This window comes from Rhinoderma darwinii, chromosome 2, assembly GCF_050947455.1.
Source record: "Rhinoderma darwinii isolate aRhiDar2 chromosome 2, aRhiDar2.hap1, whole genome shotgun sequence".
In the NCBI taxonomy this organism is placed as follows: Eukaryota; Metazoa; Chordata; class Amphibia; order Anura; family Rhinodermatidae; genus Rhinoderma; species Rhinoderma darwinii.
In genome coordinates, this window is record NC_134688.1 from 239,201,495 (window position 1) to 239,220,739 (window position 19,245).

The following is a 19,245-nucleotide window of genomic DNA, read 5'->3' on the forward strand; positions in this document are numbered from 1 at the left end:
ACATGGCGTTGCTGCCGACAGGAAAGATGATCAAATGAGTTGGCGCTGCACTGTGCTGGGGTTGTGAGGGTTACTAGATAGCCATACCCGAGATGTCCTCCCTTGCTTACCCCAGATGCCCTCCCTCACCTCAGATGCTTTACCTCCTTCACCCCAGATGCCTTCATTCCCTCAGTTTAGATGTTCTCTCTTCCTTACCCCAGATGACCTCCTTCCTGTCTTAAAGGGTTTCCACCTCTGGCCAGCTCAGTGCAACATATTTTATTAATGTTTTCCCTTTTCATAAAAAAAAAACCCCGAAAATGCGAATAAGAGACCGCTGAATAAAAAACAACCACTTCAGCCCTGAATAAGAAACTGGACGGATAAGAAACCTACTTCAGCATGGTCAATGACAAACGGTTACTCCATGGCCAACTATCTCCTGCCAACCAATCAAATAAAGCATACGTTTTCAGCATGATGGATATATAGTACGCGGGAGAATGATCGTTCCCGCGTGTTTTTGTTTGACTACACTGCGGCCTCCTTGGTATAGCCTGAAAAGAAACCTTTCGTCAGCCACTCAGGGCTCACAGCGATTAGCTATGGAGTGCTGCATAGCTGTTGGTCAATTGAAAGCGGACTGTCAATTGGCTGCGAGATGGAAAGTGGGCGGGGAGTAATAGACCCGGGAAGAATTGTCTGGCGTTCCTCGGTTTGTGCAGTGAGCCGGTACGGTACCGTCATTCGTTCCAGGTATGAAACTCACCTATCCAGAGGCCGAGAACTGTCAATCATAGTTAACCATTGAGATACCAGTCTAGCTACCTGTGTTGCACGTGCAGTGCCCTGTCATTTAGTAGACGCAGACATGCAGCTCGTGAGTAAAGACGTGTTTGCCTTACAAGTACTATACAGCAGGTCTATTTTTACTCTCTCTCTCCCCCCCCAGGATTGTTGCAGTAATAACTGGCTAAATTAGAATAGTTGGGATGCAATGCCACTAGCAGAATATGCATGATGCCGTTTATAGCAGCCTGTATTCTATCAAACGAGTACGGACTGTCAAAGATAGCAGCTGATCTTTAGGTGGACTACATGGCAAGCTCAGGAATTTACAAACAGTGTAGGTTATTAAGATGTTTGAGTTTAGGGGGCCCCGTTCTAGAGATAGGTGCAGGTTCCCCCGCACCTATCTGACATTTTTTGACTTAGGCCCCATGCACACGACAGCAAAAAACCTCCGTTTTTGCGGACCGCAATTGCGGTCCGCAAAAACTGAGCCATTCCCTTTCATTGAACACTGACACCTTTCCGTAGTACTACGGAATGGTGTCCGTGCCGTGGAAATGTTCCGGGAATTATGGAACATGTCCGTTCTTTCGCATTTTGCGGGCCGTGCTCCCATACGATCGTGTGCATGGTGCCTTATCCTGTGGATATGGCCGCGTGCATTCATTTCAATGAGCCTGAACCGCAAAACACGGCCGTAATAAGACATGTCCGATCTTTTTGCGGTCCAGGCTCCCTTGTAATGCACGGACCGTGGAAACCACAGTCATCAGCATGGGCTGATAGAAACGAACGGGACCGCAATTCACCCGCAGACGTTTGTGTGCATGAGCCCTAAGTCTTGTAAGTTCCAAGGTGGCGCCTCCATCGAGTGGACCTGGTTTTTCAGCACAGCCCACAGATGATCAATCAGATTGAGATTTGGGGCTTTTGGAGGCCAAGTCAACACCTTGAAGTCTTTGTCATGTTCGTTAAACCATTACTGACCGATAGGGTGCGTTATTCTGCTGAATGAGGTCACTTACCTTAGACCATTCCCATATTTGCGTGCCACGCCCTTGAATTAATATATATCCCCCTGAGCCTGCTGTATACTAATGTATATAATATACCCCCTGACTTCCCCCACACAGTATAATGCCCCATAGCTGCCCACACACAGTATAATACTCCCCCCATAGCTGCCCCGTTACATAGCGAATGATGGAGCAGGGAGCTGACGGCTCCCTGATCCACCATTGGGTTCAACTCTATCTGCGTCCTGAGGACGCAGATACAGTTGAAACCAGGACATAACAGAACAAAAAAAAAAACAACCTGAAATGCGCAAGATGATGTTGGTTATCTGTGCTGAGTTTGTTTTTTCTATTCATTTCCCAGCTCCCTAGTTTGAACTTTGTGAATTTGCTCAGATCCTTACACGTATCCATTTGTCCTGCTTCCTACCCATCAACTTCAAGAAATGATTGTCCACTTGCTGCCAAATTCATCCCAACCCTGTTGCTGTGATTAAGCCAAAATGACATGGTTTTCTCGCGGTTTACAGCAAAAAAGGCATATTGAAAGTGATGTGAGAACCCAGCCTAACAGGCGTCATTGTAACGACATAATGTTATCCACTCAACCTGTCAATTGTTGTAGCCCCTTGGTGATATCTGACGTACTATTACGTTGGATATATGCTATCGCAATATGGGGCGGGCTCAGGATTTGAGCCCGCACCATAAGCAGCAGGTGTTGGTTGTTTTGAAACAACTGAAACTCACCTACAATGGCCTAAATCAGAGTTAAAGAGGCTCTGTCACCACATTATAAGTGGCCTATATTGTCCATAATGTGATCGGCTCTGTAATGTAGATTACAGCAGTGTTTTTTATTTAGAAAAACGATCATTTTTGACGGAGTTATGACCTATATTAGCTTTATGCTAATGAGTTTCTCAATGGACAACTGGGCGTGTTTTACTATATGGACAAGTGGGCGTTGTACAGATGTGTATGAGGCTGACCAATCAGTGACCAATCAGCGTCATACACTTCTCCCCATTCATTTACACTGCAGGTAGCGATATATAACTATATCGCTATGTTCAGCCACATACACACACATTAACGTTACTGCAGTGTCATGACCATGAATATACATTACCTCCAGCCAGGACGTGACGTGTATTCAGAATCCTGACCACTTCTCTGTGATTTACAGCACCGCGAGATCTCGCGGTGAATGACAGCTTACAGCATAATCTCGCGAGACTACGCCTGCTGTGCTGTAAATCACAGAGAAGTGCAGAGAAGTGGTCAGGATTCTGAATACACATCACGTCCTGGCTGGAGGTAATGTATATTAATTGTCAGGACACTGCAGTAACGTTATAGTGTGTTTATATGTCTGCACATGGCGATATACATATATCGCTATATGCTGTGTACATGAATGGGGAGAAGTGTATGACGGTGATTGGTCACTGATTGGTCAGCGTCATACACTTCTCTCCACAACGCCCACTTGGCCATATAGTAAAACACGCCCAGTTGTCCATTGAGAAACTCATTAGCATAAAGCTAATATAGGTCAAAAATGATAGTTTAACCCCTCAGATGCCATGGTCAATATCGATCGCCGCGGCATCTAAGCGGTCAGACAGAGGGAGGGGACTCACTCTGTCCCCGATCACCTTCCCCACCGCAACTAAATCATGGGAGGCCTATGGCCTCATGCACACGACCGTGTATTAAGGTCTGCATACTCTCTGTAATTGCGGATAGTATAGGAAACACTATTCTATGGGCCAATGCACATGACCATGGTTTCCACGGTCCGTGCATTGGGCCCGAACCTGGACGGCACAAAAAATAGGGCAGGTCATTTTATGGGCTGCATTTGCGGTCTGGGCTACTTGGAGTCAATGCATATCTTGTATGTGCACAGTTCGTGATTGCAGATGACACTCTGCGGCCGTCCGTGCCCATAATCATGGGCCGTGTGCATGAGGCCTTTCAGTAGTTATGGTGGCTGTAGGCCTATTGAAGGCCTCCACGTCTGCCCTCTGTGATCTATTATTAGGCCTTGCCAGAGCCAAGGCTTAAAAGTAGAGCACAGATTAAGACAATACACTGCAATACATAAGTGTTGCATGAGTGATCCAATGATCTCATGTTTAACCCCTTAATGACCAGTCTATTCCCAAGTTGAGTCATTTTTTAAATTATTTTTTATACATCCTAAACATAAATAAAAATATAAATCTATTGCTCTAAAAAAGTTTTTAATAATCATTTCCTAACTCCCTTTTTCCTCAACTGGATAACGCAGCTAGTGCTGGTTATATTTTCTAAAAGGGGGCGTGAGCGGCTTGATGTCAATCAAGCCGCTCTGCTCTTAGTCCGCGCTCCCGACATCGTTAGATAATGTTGTTTTTGCTACCCCCCTCCCTGTAGCTAACACTATTGGGACTCTGGCCAGGAATTCCTGTCCTGGAGGAGCCCCTGACTGTAGGGTCCGTGGTGTAAGCTGCACATAAATCAACTGTATGAGCGCGTCCTGCTCTGTCTCCTGTGCTTCTGTCGGCAGTATAGCAGCCCGCACTGATACGCTGACACACTGATACAGGGCTGGCTTCCTTACAGCAGATGAGAGCACAGGAGATCGTGCAGGACGCTCTCATACAGCTGATTTATGTGCAGCTTATACCACGGACAGCGGTCAGTCTATGCTGCTGTGTAGCATAAGTGTGTAACAGACAATGTTACATATCTAGTCCTGGTAAGGGCTCCGCTAAGGCCCCATGCACACGAACGTAAAAACGCCCGTAATTACGGGCCCATAGACTTCTATTGGCCACGGGTACCTCCCCGTATGCTTACGGGAAGGTGCCCGGGCCGTTGAAAAATATAGAACATGTCCTATTTTAGGCCGTAATTACGGCACGGACAGGCCCATAGAAGTCTATGGGGCTCCCGTAATTACAGGTGACTACGTGTGTGCACCCGTAATTACGGGAGCGTTGCTAGGCGACGTCAGGGGATAGTCACTGTCCAGGGTGCTGAAAGAGTTAAACGATCGGCAGTAACTCTTTCAGCACCCTGGACAGTGACTTCCGATCACAATATAGATCAACGTGTAAAACAAATAGAAGTTCATACTTACCCAGAACTCCCTGCTTCCTCCTCCAGTCAGGCCTCCCGGGATGACGTTTCAGCCCATGTGACCGCTGCACCCAATCACAGGCTGCAGCGGTCACATGGACTGATGCGTCATCCAGGGAGGTCAGGTTGGATGTCGAAAGAGGGACGCGTCACCAAGACAACGGCCGGGTAAGTATGAATTTCTTTTACTTTTACTGCGGAAAGGGCTGTCCGTTCTCTCTATCCTGCAATGATAGAGAGATGGGGCTGCCGATTAGTGCAGTGCAATTTTGCAGCGAAAACTTGCCCGTAAATACGGGTGCAATACTGGTGACACCGGACCCGTATTTATGGGCACGGGTCTGTAAATACTGGTGCAATACCGGTCGAATACGTGTGACCAAGGACCCGTATTTACAGGAGGGAAAAAATACGTTTGTGTGCATGAGGCCTAACTAGGCTGGCCTTTACTGATGTGCTGAGTACAGGACGGCCCCAGGACTAGTGCGCATGCCTGGTGCCCGTCCTATAGACTTGAATAGAACCCGAGAGGTGGTCGGGCAGGGAGCTACTGCGCATGCTCGTTCCCGAGATCCTGGCCACCCTCACTGCAAAATAAAGAGGTAGAACAGCGCAGGCACGGCCACTGCTAGAGGAAAGCAACGAGCAATAAACAAAGAGGGGCTGTCAGTAAGATGGATCCAGGATATCTCGCAAAGTACAGCATTTAAAAAAAAAAAAGAAGGTATTTACAAAAATGCCTAATTTTATGTTGTTGATCTTTATAGGAATATTTGTCAAGATGGGAACACCCCTTTAATGACCAAGTTATTTTTTTACGTTTTTCCATCGTCTCATTCCAAGAGCTATAACTTTTTTTTAGTTTTGTGTCGACATAGCTGTATAAGGTCTTGTTTTTTGCAGGACAAGTTGTATTTTTTTAATAGCACCGTTTTGAGGTACATATCATTTATTCATTAACTTTTATTGACTTCTTTTTTTTGGGGGGGGAATAGAAAAAATGTTGCCACTCTTTTTTGCGGGCTAAATCTACGCCGTTCACCGTGTTGTATAAATAACACACTAACTTTATTCAGTGGGTCGTTACGGACGCGGCGATACCAAATATGTGTAACTTTTTGACTTTATTTTGGTTTTTAAATAGTAAAGCAGTTTGTAAGGGGAAGAAGTGGGTTTTTCATTTTTTTTTTTTTTTCACATTTTTTTTCTTAACTTTAAACTTTTTTTTACTAGTCCCACTAGGGGAGTTTAATATGCGATTCTCTGATTGCTTTTATAATACACTGCAATACTTTTGTATTGCACTGTATTACTGCCTGTCCATTTTAAATGGACAGGCATCTGCTAGGAGGCATTCATTACAGATAGACCTGGGGGCCTTTATTAGGCCTCCGGCTGCCATCGGAAATACAGACACTCTGTGTTCTTATCGCCGGGTGTCAGTGGGATGAGAGGGAGCTCCCTCCCTCTCTCCAAAACAACTCAGATGCGGCGCTCGCTATTGAACGCAGCATCTGAGGGGTTAAACGGGTGAGATCGATACTGGTATCGATCTCACCCGTTCGAGCAGGGATGTCCCAAGCCCTCAGCTATCTCTGGTAGCTGAGATCAGGCACATATAACGGCTCCCTGCTCTGTTTATTTATTCTGATGCAGCGCCGTAAAAAGTCTATTGCATCAGAATAAAGCCCGTTAGTGGCCGCCGTGAAAAGGCGTATTGGCCGTCCCTAACGGGTTAAAGGCTTTTGAAGCCAAAAACTTTTATTTATTAGTAAATCAATGTTTTTATTTACATTTTTAAATAGGTTTGTATTAAAATATTTTTATTTTTTAAGATACAGCCTCTATGTATGCCTGTATAGAAGCCGTATCCTGCTGTCTAAGCCGATTCCGTCAGGTCAGCTGCACTGACTGCTCTGGTGAAAGCTGATCCAGCTAATAATGATCACAACAAAGCTTCAGTAAACACGCAGGATCCATCTAAGGCGGAATTCACACGACATGGTTTCCCGGCCGGGTGCCGGCCGTTCATAAATTGTCCGTCACCCGGCTGCATTAGGAACAATAGACCCCTAATGGGGTTATTCACACGACCGATTTTTTTTTGACGGCCCGGGAAACCTGGCCGTCAAAAAATGGGACATGCCCTATTTTCGGCGGTTTACCCGGCCACCCGGCTCCCATAGAAGTTTATGGGGCCAGGTAATACACGGCCATCACCGGAATGTGTCCCGAGTGATGGCCATGTATTCCGTCGCTCGTGCTCTCTCCTCCGAGAGCATGTGAGGAGGAGGAGGAGGGTCTTTTTTTGCTCCCTGTAGGAGTCGGAATCCCCAATCCCCGGCCGGGGATTGGGGATTCCGCTACAGGAGAAGTGAGTGACTACACTGTCCATACACAGTATGGACACAGCGACGTCACTCACTTCTGAAGCGAAATCCCCGACTCTATGGCCGGGGATTCCGCTACAGGAGACGTGAGTGACTACACTGTCCATATATGGACACAGCGACGTCACTCACTTCTGAAGCGGAATCCCCGACCCTGTGGCCGGGGATTCCGCTACAGGAGAAGTGAGTGACTAAACTGTCCATATATGGACATTGAAGTCAGTGACTTCTCCTGGAAGGGGGGGGGGGGGGGAAATGGGTGCAACCTACAGGGGACTTGGTGGCATCCCCTGCAGGGGGCAGGGTGGCATTACCTACAAGGGGCAGGGTGGCATTACCTACAAGGGGCAGGGTGGAATTACCTACAAGGGGGGAATGGGTGCAACCTACAGGGGACTTGGTGGCATCCCCTGCACTCCGTGTTTCCGTGCGCCGAGCATGGTACTGTCCAGGGTGCTGAAAGAGTTAATGGGCTGCACTGATCGGCGGTAACTCTATCAGCACCCTGGACAGTACCATGCTCGGCGCGCGGAAAATCCAATTTTAATGTAATAAAAAAAAAAAAAGTTCATACTTACATTCCTCCTGTCCGGCCTCCAGCGATGACGTTCAATCCATGTCGCCGCTGCAGCCAATCACAGGCTGCCACGGCCTCTGCAGCCAATCACAGGCGGCCTCTGCAGCCAATCACAGGCGGCCTCTGCAGCCAATCACAGGCGGCCTCTGCAGCCAATCACAGGCGGCCTCTGCAGCCAATCACAGGCGGCCTCTGCAGCCAATCACAGGCGGCCTCTGCAGCCAATCACAGGCGGCCGCGTCACAAAAGAAGGTCGGACTGGAGGAAGAAGAGGGACTCGTCACCAAGACAACGACCGGGTACGTATGAAATGCTTTTTATTTTATTTTTAATCCGCAACCTAGTGATCGTTTGCCTAACTGAAGCTCCAGCTGCTACGCGTTTCCCCAGTTACATACTGGTTCGTCAGGAAGGTATTGAGCATAGCAGTGTAGCAGATTATATGGCAGTGGCAGCGAGTTCTTCTAAACACACTCCTTTTATATGTCAGGTAACTCCGCCTCTTCCGGGGGCTCGGTCATCGGACATCCAGTGAGTTTCGAGCACTGATACCTAATCAGTCTTACATTGACATCGCCTCCTCACTCCCTTCCCTCCCCAGTGGGCCGGATTATCAGTGTTTATACAGGGATTTCTTCAGCTTTATCCCTATTGGCTAAATGCTTCCTTATATCATAGTGTGCGTACACATTAATCATTGTGCTCATTAGGGCATATTCGAATAGCTTCATTCTTCTAGCCATACATTGCTGTAATGTCCTACATTGCCAAAATAGGATACTAGATCCATTATTAACCCCTTCCCTCTTTAGCCACTTTTGACCTTCCTGACAGAGCCTCATTTTTCAAATCTGACATGTTTCAATTTATGTGGTAATCACGTCGAAATGCTTTTACCTATCCAAGCGATTCTGAGGTTATTTTCTCGTGACACATTGGACCTTATGTTACTGGCAAAATTTGCTCGATATGTTCAGTATTTAATTGTGAAAAACACCAAAATTTAGCGAAAAATTAGCATTTTTCTCAACTTAAATGTATCTGCTTGACAGTTATAACACAAAATTGTTGCTAATTAACATCCCCCATATGTCTACTTTAGATCGGCATCATTTTTTGAACATCCTTTTATTTTTCTAGGACGTTACAAGGCTTTGAACTTTAGCAGCCATTTCTGACATTTTGAAAAAAATGTCAAAAGGCTATTTTTACAGGGGTCAGTTCAGTTGTGAAGTGGCTTTGAGGGCCTTCTATATTAGAAACCCCCAAAAAGTCACCCCAGTTTAAAAACTTCACCCCTCAAAGTATTCAAAACAGCATTTAGGAAATGTCTTAACCCTCAGGTTAATTCACAGGAATTAAAGCAATATAGAGGTGAAATTTACAAATTTCATATTTTTTTCCAGACATTAATTTTTTATCCAATTTTCTTTATAACACAAAGTTTTACCAGAGAAATGCAACTCAATATTTATTGCCCAGGTTCTGCAGTTTTAGGAAATATCACACATGTGGCCGTAGCGTGCTACTGGACTGAAGCACCGGCCTCCGAAGCAAAGGAGCACCTAGTGGATTTTGGGGCCATATTTTTAGGCCTGATTTACACGAGCGTGTGCGTTTTGCGCACGCAAAAAGCGCGGCGTTTTGCGTGCGCAAAAGGCACTTAACAGCTCCGTGTGTCATCAGTGTATGAAGCGTGGCTGCGAGATTTTCTCGCAGCCACCATCATTATGACACTCCGTTTGGATGTTTGTAAACAGAAAAGCAGGTGGTGCTTTTCTGTTTTCATTCATCCTTTTGACAGCTGTTGCGTGAATCATGCAGTTCGAACGGAAGTGCTTCCGTGCGGCATGCGTGGTTTTCACGCACCCATTGACTTCAATGGGTGCGTGATGCGCGAACAGCGCACAAAGATAGGACATGTCGTGAGTTTTTTTTCAGCGGACTCACGCTGAGCAAAACTCGAGGACTGTCTGCATGCCCCCATATACTAACATAGGTGCGTACGACACGCGTGAAAAGCACGCGCGTCGCACGCACGTTTATCACGCTCGTGTAAACGAGGCCTTATTACAATATATTTTAGGCACCATGTCAGGTTTGAAGTGCTTTTGCTGTGTCAAAACAGTGGAAATCCAACAAAAGGGACCCCATTTGGGAAACTACACACCTCAAGGAAATTATCTAGGGGTATAGTGAGCATTTTGACCGCACAGGTTTTTTACAGAAATTATTGGAAATAGGCCTTGAAAATTAAAATTAAATTTTTTCAAAGAAAATGTATTTTTATCGTTTTTTTTTTTTCTCATTTCCACAAGGACTAAAGGAGAAAAAGCACCACCAAATTTGTAAAGCAATTTCTCCCGAGTAAAACAATACCCCACATGTGGTAATAAACGACTGTTTGGACACATGGCAGGGCTTAGAAGGGATGGAACACCATTTGGCTTTTGGAGTTCACATTTAGCAGGAATGATTTGCGGAGGCCATGTCGCATTTGCAAAGCCCCTGAGGGGACAAAACAATGAAAACGGCCAAAAAGTGACTCCATTTAGGAAACTACACCCCTTGAGGAATTCATCTAGGGGTGTAGTAAACATTTTGTTCCCATAGATGTTTCATAGAATTTATTAGAATTGGGCAGTGAAAATAAAACCAATCCTTTTTCTTCAATAAGACGTAGCGCAAAATTTTTCATTTTCTCAACAAATAAAGGGAAAAAAAGAACCCAACATTTGTAAAACAATTTCTCCCGAGTACGACAATACCCCATATGTGGTCATGAACGGCTGTTTGGGCACACGGCAGGGCTGAGAAAGGAAGGAGCGCGATTTGGAGTGCAGATTTTGCTGGATTGGTTTCTGGGCGCCTGTGGGACCAAAACAATGGAAACACCCCAGAAGTAACCCCATTTTGGAAACTACACCCCTCAATACATTTACCTAATGGTGTAGTAAGCCTGTTAACCCTGCAGGTGTTTTGTAGAAATTAGTGTGCACTCGATGTTGCAGAGTGAAAATTGGATTTTGTTTTCCATAGATATGCCAATATGTGGTGCCCAGCTTGTGTCACCATAACAAGACAGCTCTCTAATTATTATGCTGGGTTTCCTGGTTTTAGAAACATCCTACATGTGGCCCTAATCTTTTGCCTGGACATTCGACCAGGCTCAGGTGTGAAAGCGTACCATGTAAAATTGAGGCCTAATTTGGCGATTTACAAAGTATTGGTTCACAATTGCAGAGGCTCTGATGTGAAATAATAAAAGAAACCCCTGAGAAGTGACCCCATTTGGAAGCTACACCCCTCAAGGCATTTATTAAGGGGAGTAGTGAGCATTTTCACGCCACAGGTCTTTTCCATAAATGAATGCGCTGCGGATGGTGCAAATTAAAAATTTTATATTTATCTCTAGATATGCTATTTCAGTGGCAAATATGTCATGCCCAGCTTATGCCACTGGAGACACACACTCCAAAAATTGTTAAAAGGGTTCTCCCGGGTATGACGATGCCATATGTGTGGAAGGAAACTGCTGTTGGGCACACTGTAGGGTTCAGAGCAGAGGGAGCGCCATTTGGCTTTTGGAGAGCGGATTTTGCTTGGTAGTAGATTTGTTTGAGTATTGCAGGTGTTTCCATTTATAATGTGAGGGTACATGTAAGCTGGGCAGAGTACATCAGGGGCATAGTCAGGTGGTATAATAATGGGGTAAAAAAACTATAAAATGATCCATAGGATAGGTAATTTTGCTGGGAAAGTGTTGTCCTGGTATAATACGGGCACCCTCGCTTCCAGCGGATATGTTTGGGCCCTCCCCTTCCTGGTTCCCTAATTTTAGGTCCTTGATAAATCTCCGTTTGAAACAGAAGAAATGTTCCACTCGGGCCGGCACAACTGCATATTTTTTATTTCCTGACTTATTGGAGCCATAACTAATTTTCTTTTTTCATAGATGTAGTAGTATGAGGGCTGTTTTTTTGCGGGATGAGCTGTAGTTATTATTGGTACCATTTTGGGGTACATGCGACTTTTTGATCACAGTTTGTCCTATTTTTTGGAGGCCAGGTAAACAAAAAACCGTAATTGTGGCATCGTTTTTTTAGGGTTTTTTTTATACAGAGTTCACCATGCGTTATAAATTACATGTTAACTTTATTCTGCGGGCCAGTACACCGATATTGGCGATAACTAATTTATGGCACTTTTTTTATGTTTTACAACTTTTTTGCACAATAATATTACTTTTGTAAAAATAATGTATTTTTTCTGTCGCCAAGTTGTGAGAACCATAACTTTTTAACTTTTTTGTCGACGGAGCTGCATGAGGGCTTGTGTTTTGCGAGACGAGCTATAGTTTTTATAGGTACCATTTTTGGATACGTGCGACTTTTTGATCACTTTTTATTCCAATATTTGTAGGGCAAAGTGACCAAAAACAGAAATTCTGGTATAGTTTTTTAAGTCTTCTTTTTTTTTTTTTTTTTTTTACGCTGTTCACCGCGTGCAATAAATAGTATAATATTTTGATAACTCAGGTCGTTACGGTCGCGGCGATACCAAATACGTATCGTTTATTATAATTTTTTCAATAATAAAGGACTTGATAAGGGAACCGGGCGATTGTGTTTTATTTTATTACTTGAAACTTTTATTGTTTTCACTTTTTTTACACTTTTTTTCAAGTCCCACTAGGGGACTTGAAGGTTCAACTGTCTGATGTTTTTTTCTAATACAGTGCACTACCTACGTAGTGCAATGTATTAGATCTGTCAGTTATTCACTGACCGCAAGCCGATTAGGCTTCGCCTCCCGGCGGGGCCTAATAGTCTTCCGTAATTGCAGAGCATATAGCTGCCATATCAGCTGTCGCCAGTCCTGATTGCCTGTCTGGGCTGGCGATCTGCTAGCAACCGCTAACATGCAGCGATCGCTTTCGGTTGCTGCATCGAAGCGGTTAATGGCATGGATCGGAGCTAGCTCCGGTACCTGCCGTTACAGGTGGATGTCAGCTGTAACATACAGCTGACTTCCACCGCTGATGATGCCTTATCAGCTCCTGAGCCGGCACCATCTTGCCGGTGGCAACGGAAGCCGATCAGGCTCCGCCGCCGGGCGGGTCCTGACAGGCTTCCATGCTAGGCAGACCAGGAGGCCAGTATTATGCCATTGCAGCCACCGGAACCCCGGCAATTTCATTGCTGGGATTCCGATGAGCTGCAAACACCTTAAGTGCATCGATCGCGTTTGAGCGCTGCACTTAAGGGCTTAATGGCGGGGATCGAAGCTAATTTACATCCCCGCCATTACAGCCGGATGTCAGCTGTAAGATACTGCTGTGATCTGGCGATGATGGGACCGGCTCAGAAGCTGAGCCGGTGCCAAACATTTGGCGTATGGATGCGGCAATTTGCGGGAAGTCATAGCTTTCCATGGCGTACCCATACGGCAAATGTCGGGAAGGGGTTAAAACATGGTTTTCAAATGATTATTGTTTTTGCATATTCTGGGTGAACAACTCCACATAGTAAATATAGGGATGGTAAGATACATATTTCACTATGGGAGTATGATTGCACCATCGAAATGACATAGAGCTCTATCCTCACGCATATCCCTCTTGAGCCATCGTGAATATTACAATAATGGTTGTATACATGGGCATGGTTTGCATATCAGAGGAAGCAGGCATAGTTCAAATTTTCATTCAAGCCTTCTGGGGCCACTGATCTCATTCTATGAATCCATCGACTTTCAACCTGTAACAGGTCCCTGTCCCAGTTACCCCCTCTTAGATTAGGCTCAATATGTTGGATTCCCTGGAATTTGATAGCCCCAGGGTTAACTCCATATACTGCCCATATGTGTCTAGAGATTTGGGGTATCTTTTTTTAATTAAGGATATCGTTGTAATGATCTCTTATCCGTCTTCTGAACTCACGTTTCGTTTTTACCAATGTGGTCCATTGGGCATGTACATTTCGCCATGTAAATGACTCCTTTAGACAGACGATTGATAAATTCTCTATTTGAGCATTCCCTACCGGTTGTTGTACTTATGACGGTTTTCAATACTACTATTGATTCACATGCCAGTCATTTGCCACACTTGAAGGTCCCTAGAGGTCTTCTATTAAGCCAGCAGTCTTTTTGGGGTGCTGGTCTAAAATGTCTCTGCACTAGTTTGTGTCTCAGACTTTTATTTCTCCTGAAAGTAATTGTGTTTTTTTCACCTAGTGCTTCTTTCAAGTCATTGTCCTCCATAAGGATCCCCCAATGTTTCTGAATGATTTCTCTGACTTGTTTGTGAGCCCAATCATAGGTCCCTATGATACGTATATTCTTGTTTTTTTGCAGATAGTCTTGCTTTTGGCATGAGTAGCTCTCTTGGTGTTTATTGCAGTTGTAAATTCTTCTTTGAGAATCTGGTCAGGATAACCTCTCATGGTGGAATCTGTCTCTCATGTCCGCTGCTTGTGCCAGGAATGTCTTAGTATTTGAACAGTTTCTCCTGAGACAGAGGTATTGTCCCTTCGGTATCCCTCTTTTGAGGGCATATGGATGGGCACTCTCCCATCTCAGGAGACTGTTCGTTGCATTAGACTTCCTAAAAACCTCAGTTTCAATTTTACCTCCTGTTCCTCTTAATAGCCTAACATCTAAAAATTACAGACTATTGGTCACTCTCTGAGGTGAAACGGAGACCAATTTGATTTATATTGAGATCAGATACAAACTGATCAAAGTCTGTCTGAGTCCCTATCCATAGAATGAATATGTCGTCTATAAATCTCAAAGACCTATTGACTCCTGCCATTTGATATTTACCTCTGAGAAGACTACATTTTCTTCCCACCACCCAGGAGCAAATTAGCATAAGAGGGGGCGCAAGGGCTCCCCATAGCTGTGCCCCTGAGCTGGTGGTAATATTGCCTACCAAAGAGAATTTTTTTTTTTGTTAAGTTGAATTCAATTAGTTCAATTACAAATGAGTTATGTTCCCTTAAATGATTTCCTCTTGTTTTCAAATACTGAGATATTGCTTCGAGTCCTCTATGGTGTTGAATTGAGCTATATAATGCTTCAACATCAATTGATGCAAAGATCATATTGTCTTCCATTATAATACCTTCTAACTTCAATAGGAGGTCAGTTGTATCTCTAATATAGGATGGGAGACTGAGGACAAATGGGCGTGGAATTGTATCAATATAGATGCCTATGTTTTGGTTCAAACCATCTATACCAGAGACTATCAGTCTCCCTTTTATTGGGTCAGTCCCCTTATGGATTTTGGGGGTTGTGTAGAACGTTGCTATTTTAGAGATTTCAGGCCATGGAAACTGATGTTCCGTTTTATTGATTAATCATTTAGACCGTGCCATATCCACAATTTCTTTCAGTTGTCCCCTGAATATGGCTATCAGACTGTCTCCTAGGCGTTTATATGTGTCTGGATCATTTAGTAGCCTTTTGCACATATCCACATCGTTCCCAGTGTCCATTACAACCACATTGCCCCCCTTGTCCGAAGGTTTAATTGTATCTCTCTATTATTGGATAGAGTTTGCAAAATTCTTGTCTCTTCTCTTGACATGTTTGCATATTCTACTTTAGAACTCTCCAGTGTCCTCAGATCTTTTTCAACTAGTTTACTAAATATCTCAATATTAGGGCTATTGCAAATTGGCGGCATTTGTTTACTGGTTAATCTCAGATTAGACACTTAGCCCTATCTCTTATATTGTCCTCTATTAGGTCTGACAGATCTCTTGCAGTAGCTAAATCCTCCAGTTCAAGATCATATTCCTGACATGTTCTCTTGTCTTTTTCTTTAAAGAATGTATGCCAGCGCAATTTTCTGGAGAAAAGGGCTATGTCCTTTGTCCAGGCGAACGAGTCATATTTTATTCGTTGGGATAAAGGACAGGCCCCTCTCCAAAACGGACAGTTCAGAGTTCGTAAGATTATATTTGGATAAGTTAATCACCTCATTTTTATTAATGGTGGTATAGATCTTATGTCGTGTTATTTTCTGTTTCGTAGCTGGTATTGGCCTACGGATGGGGGTCGAGATAAAAAATCTTGTTGATTCCGCTGGTAATTCCTACCTCTTCCCCCTGTCCTATTGTATCCTCTTTGATAGTTCCTAGGGCTGCTATTCATCCTACCACCTCTATCTCCATATTGAGGGTCTCTCTCTCCATGATTGTCATGTTCCGAACATACTGGCATCAACATTGACGGCAATGGATTATCATGTACTTAATACATATGTTGTTGGTTGGTCATAGTTTATACAACTTTCTTATAGGGAAGAGAATTTTCATGAAAACAGTCCAGCGCCATGCACTCCTCTGTACAACGCCCACTTGGTCAAAAGTAAAAATACGCCCACTTGGGCATTAAGAAAGCTCATTAGCATAAACTAAAATCGCTCCTAACGTTGTGAAAAAAGATCGTTTTTTAAAATAAAAAGCATTACTGTCACCTATATTACAGCGCCCATCTCCTTATATAGGAGACAGGGCACTTATAATGTGGTGACAGAGCCTCTTTAAGGGGTTAAATAAATCCATGACACAATTTGTGCAGTTTTGAAACAAATTTTTTTTATCTTTAAGGACAAAATGTCATCTGCGCGTTCTGAATATACAATTGGTGGAGTGAAGATTCTGTTCCCATGCAGGGCATATCCCTCCCAGCTCGCTATGATGAATTCAGTAAGTGGCTTTTAGTTTTGTCGTTCTTAATATAGTGGTGACACATTCTACATTGTTCACATGCTGTGTGTTTTTTTTCATGGCAGCATCAGTATTTTACAAACTGGGCATTTGGGATTTTTTCATGCACTTCTGTGGAATGGGACAGTGTCGGGAGGATCAATACCTATAAAGTCCAGGCCAGACACATTTTTTGCTATTAATGTGATCTTAATTTTAGTTCTTTTTCACATAGGTGGAGGTTTGTATATTATATTTTGCACGTGTGGTCACGTTTTGGTGTTTTTATTTATTATATATATTTTTATTTTTTTATTATATATATAATATATATTTATTTTTACATTATTAAAAATATTAATTATTAATATTCATCATTACTATTAATGTCTAGGTTGTTTCACCATTTATTTTATTTATTACACATACTTTTTTATTATTACTTTCATATTTATTTTTATTCTTATGACTATATTGGGGATCTTCTGAGTGAAGATCCTCGTTATATTCATATCAAACTGCGATGATGTATACATCTGTGTGGATATTTTATGCCTAAGATTTGGATTTCGATGTATTGTGATGTGTTATTTATTGCCTATGAGAATATTCTATGTAAACATGCATTTATCACTGTAATTGATATTCCTTTTAAAAGGTTCAAATTGCATTCATGTGATTAGTTATATAATGTGTTTCAGATACAATATACACCACATATTAACACGCAGCTGCTCTGATCTTCTCCTTCATTGATATTTTGATGATACGGGCATTCACCTATTGTTTATGTCCGTCTCCCTGGTACTTTGGTACGACAGGATCAGGCAGCGAGCTATTTACATTCTGGCTGAGTATAATACTCCTGGCAAGTTTGCCCTTTCTTAATATGGCCACGTGGTTCAGGTGTTGCGTGTGTGTCGCTCTGGTCTCCTCCCCCTGGCACCGCTTGATGACGCAGGGCCTCTCTGCCGTTCCAGGGTGATGTGAACATGGCGACCACACGTATGCACATGAGATTCACCAACATGATTTTCTAGGTATGTGATCGTGCTAGTACGGCATCAATACTATATTCTGGGCAATTTTGCCCTTTTCCAACATGGCAACGATTGTTTCAGTGTCATGTGAGCGCCGCTCTGGTCCCCTCCCCTCGGCGCTACATGATGATGCAATGCCTCCCTGCTGTTCCGGGGTGATGCGAGCATGGTGGAGCTACACATGTACACATGATGAACTAATAAGGTACTCTGGGCTCATGTGCTTGAGTGTTCATTTACTTCACCTGTATGTACAGGAATGTCGTCCTTTGATTGGAGTATGTGATAGCGTTCCCTTATATATATATATATATATATATATAATATATATATATATATACACACACACACACACACACACTCAGGACTCCTCACTCACCATTACCCCTTGAAAAAGCTGACGGCAAACGTACGTCGGGGTGTCTTGGTGTGGTCTGTGGTTGACTCATTTAGGGGCAGACATGCAGAATATGGGTTGGCATTTAATATGGATTTCATCCTGATTTCATTTTTGTACCTTGGATCAGTCTTTTTGACAGTTATTTGCATTTTTTTGTTCAGTGTGTACATACTCAGTATAACCATTAATTCTTGAAGTATTTTTTGTCTATGTATGTTTTTAATATTTTCCAAATAAAGATATTTTTTTGATATTTGTTAGTGCTTTACTTGTACTATGGTTATGTACATTTCTAGTATTGTTGTCTATATATGTCTTCATAGGTATTTCATTTAGTGTCGGGAGGATGCTCAGAAGAAGGAAGTTTTTTCCTCCTTTCTGCAGTGTTGAACTGTTTAGAGAACCACATGAAGTGATGCCAGAATTTGGACTTCGATACCGATACTTCGTGTAGTATTGCGATACTCAATACCAAAACGATACTTTTGCCAACAATAATTTAGAAAAAATGTTCTTCCATTTTCTGATGTGAGACATGTGGTGTGATGAATTTTGAAACTCCATGTGCCTCACATTAATAGTAATTAACCCCATCATGTTCCTCAGTCATAATAGACAACATTGGGTTAATGTGTAAAGGTACATGATTGGGTTAATTACTATTAATGTGAGGCACATGGAGGTCCAAAATTCATAATACCTTGTGCCTCAAATTAATAAGTGAAAGAAAGCAGTTTTTATTTTATAACAGCGTAAGCATCATAAATGACGCTATATATTTGTTATTACGGGCGCGACGATACCGAATATGTGTATATTTTATATATTGAGACTTTTATTTTAATGTTTATTGTAAAAAAATTTATTTTTATATTTTTGTAACTTTTTTTGTTTTAAACTTTAATCTATTGGCATATATGTATATGCCAGTACACTAAGCTGTGTACTGATAGTACACAGGCAGTGGTTAGGACATACCTAAGTATGCCCTAACAGGAAATATGGTCAGCCGGCCCTGGGGCCCTTCAATGGATCCTGGGCTGTCTGCCCATATATGGTATGTCCCTCGATCGCATCACAGGTATTCCCTGTGATGCAATCCAAAGGAAACCCCCCCCCCCCCCCCTTCTCATTCTCCCCTTGAATGCTGTGGTCAGCTTTGATCGCAGCATTCACGCGGAATTGCGGCGGAG

At 43.2% G+C, this 19,245-nt stretch overlaps 1 protein-coding gene across 1 annotated transcript in view; it reads left to right on the forward strand.

Moving 5' to 3' along the window:
- The first annotated feature begins 60 nt into the window (after window positions 1–60).
- BRIP1 (BRCA1 interacting DNA helicase 1) overlaps window positions 61–19,245 on the forward strand; it is a 290,696-nt gene continuing 271,511 nt past the window's right edge. Inside the window, exons 1-2 of the mRNA XM_075852992.1 lie at window positions 61–738; window positions 16,514–16,612. Of these exons, the coding sequence (XP_075709107.1) occupies window positions 16,520–16,612 (93 nt within the window). The 5' untranslated portion in view covers window positions 61–738; window positions 16,514–16,519. The remainder of the gene's footprint in view (window positions 739–16,513; window positions 16,613–19,245) is intronic.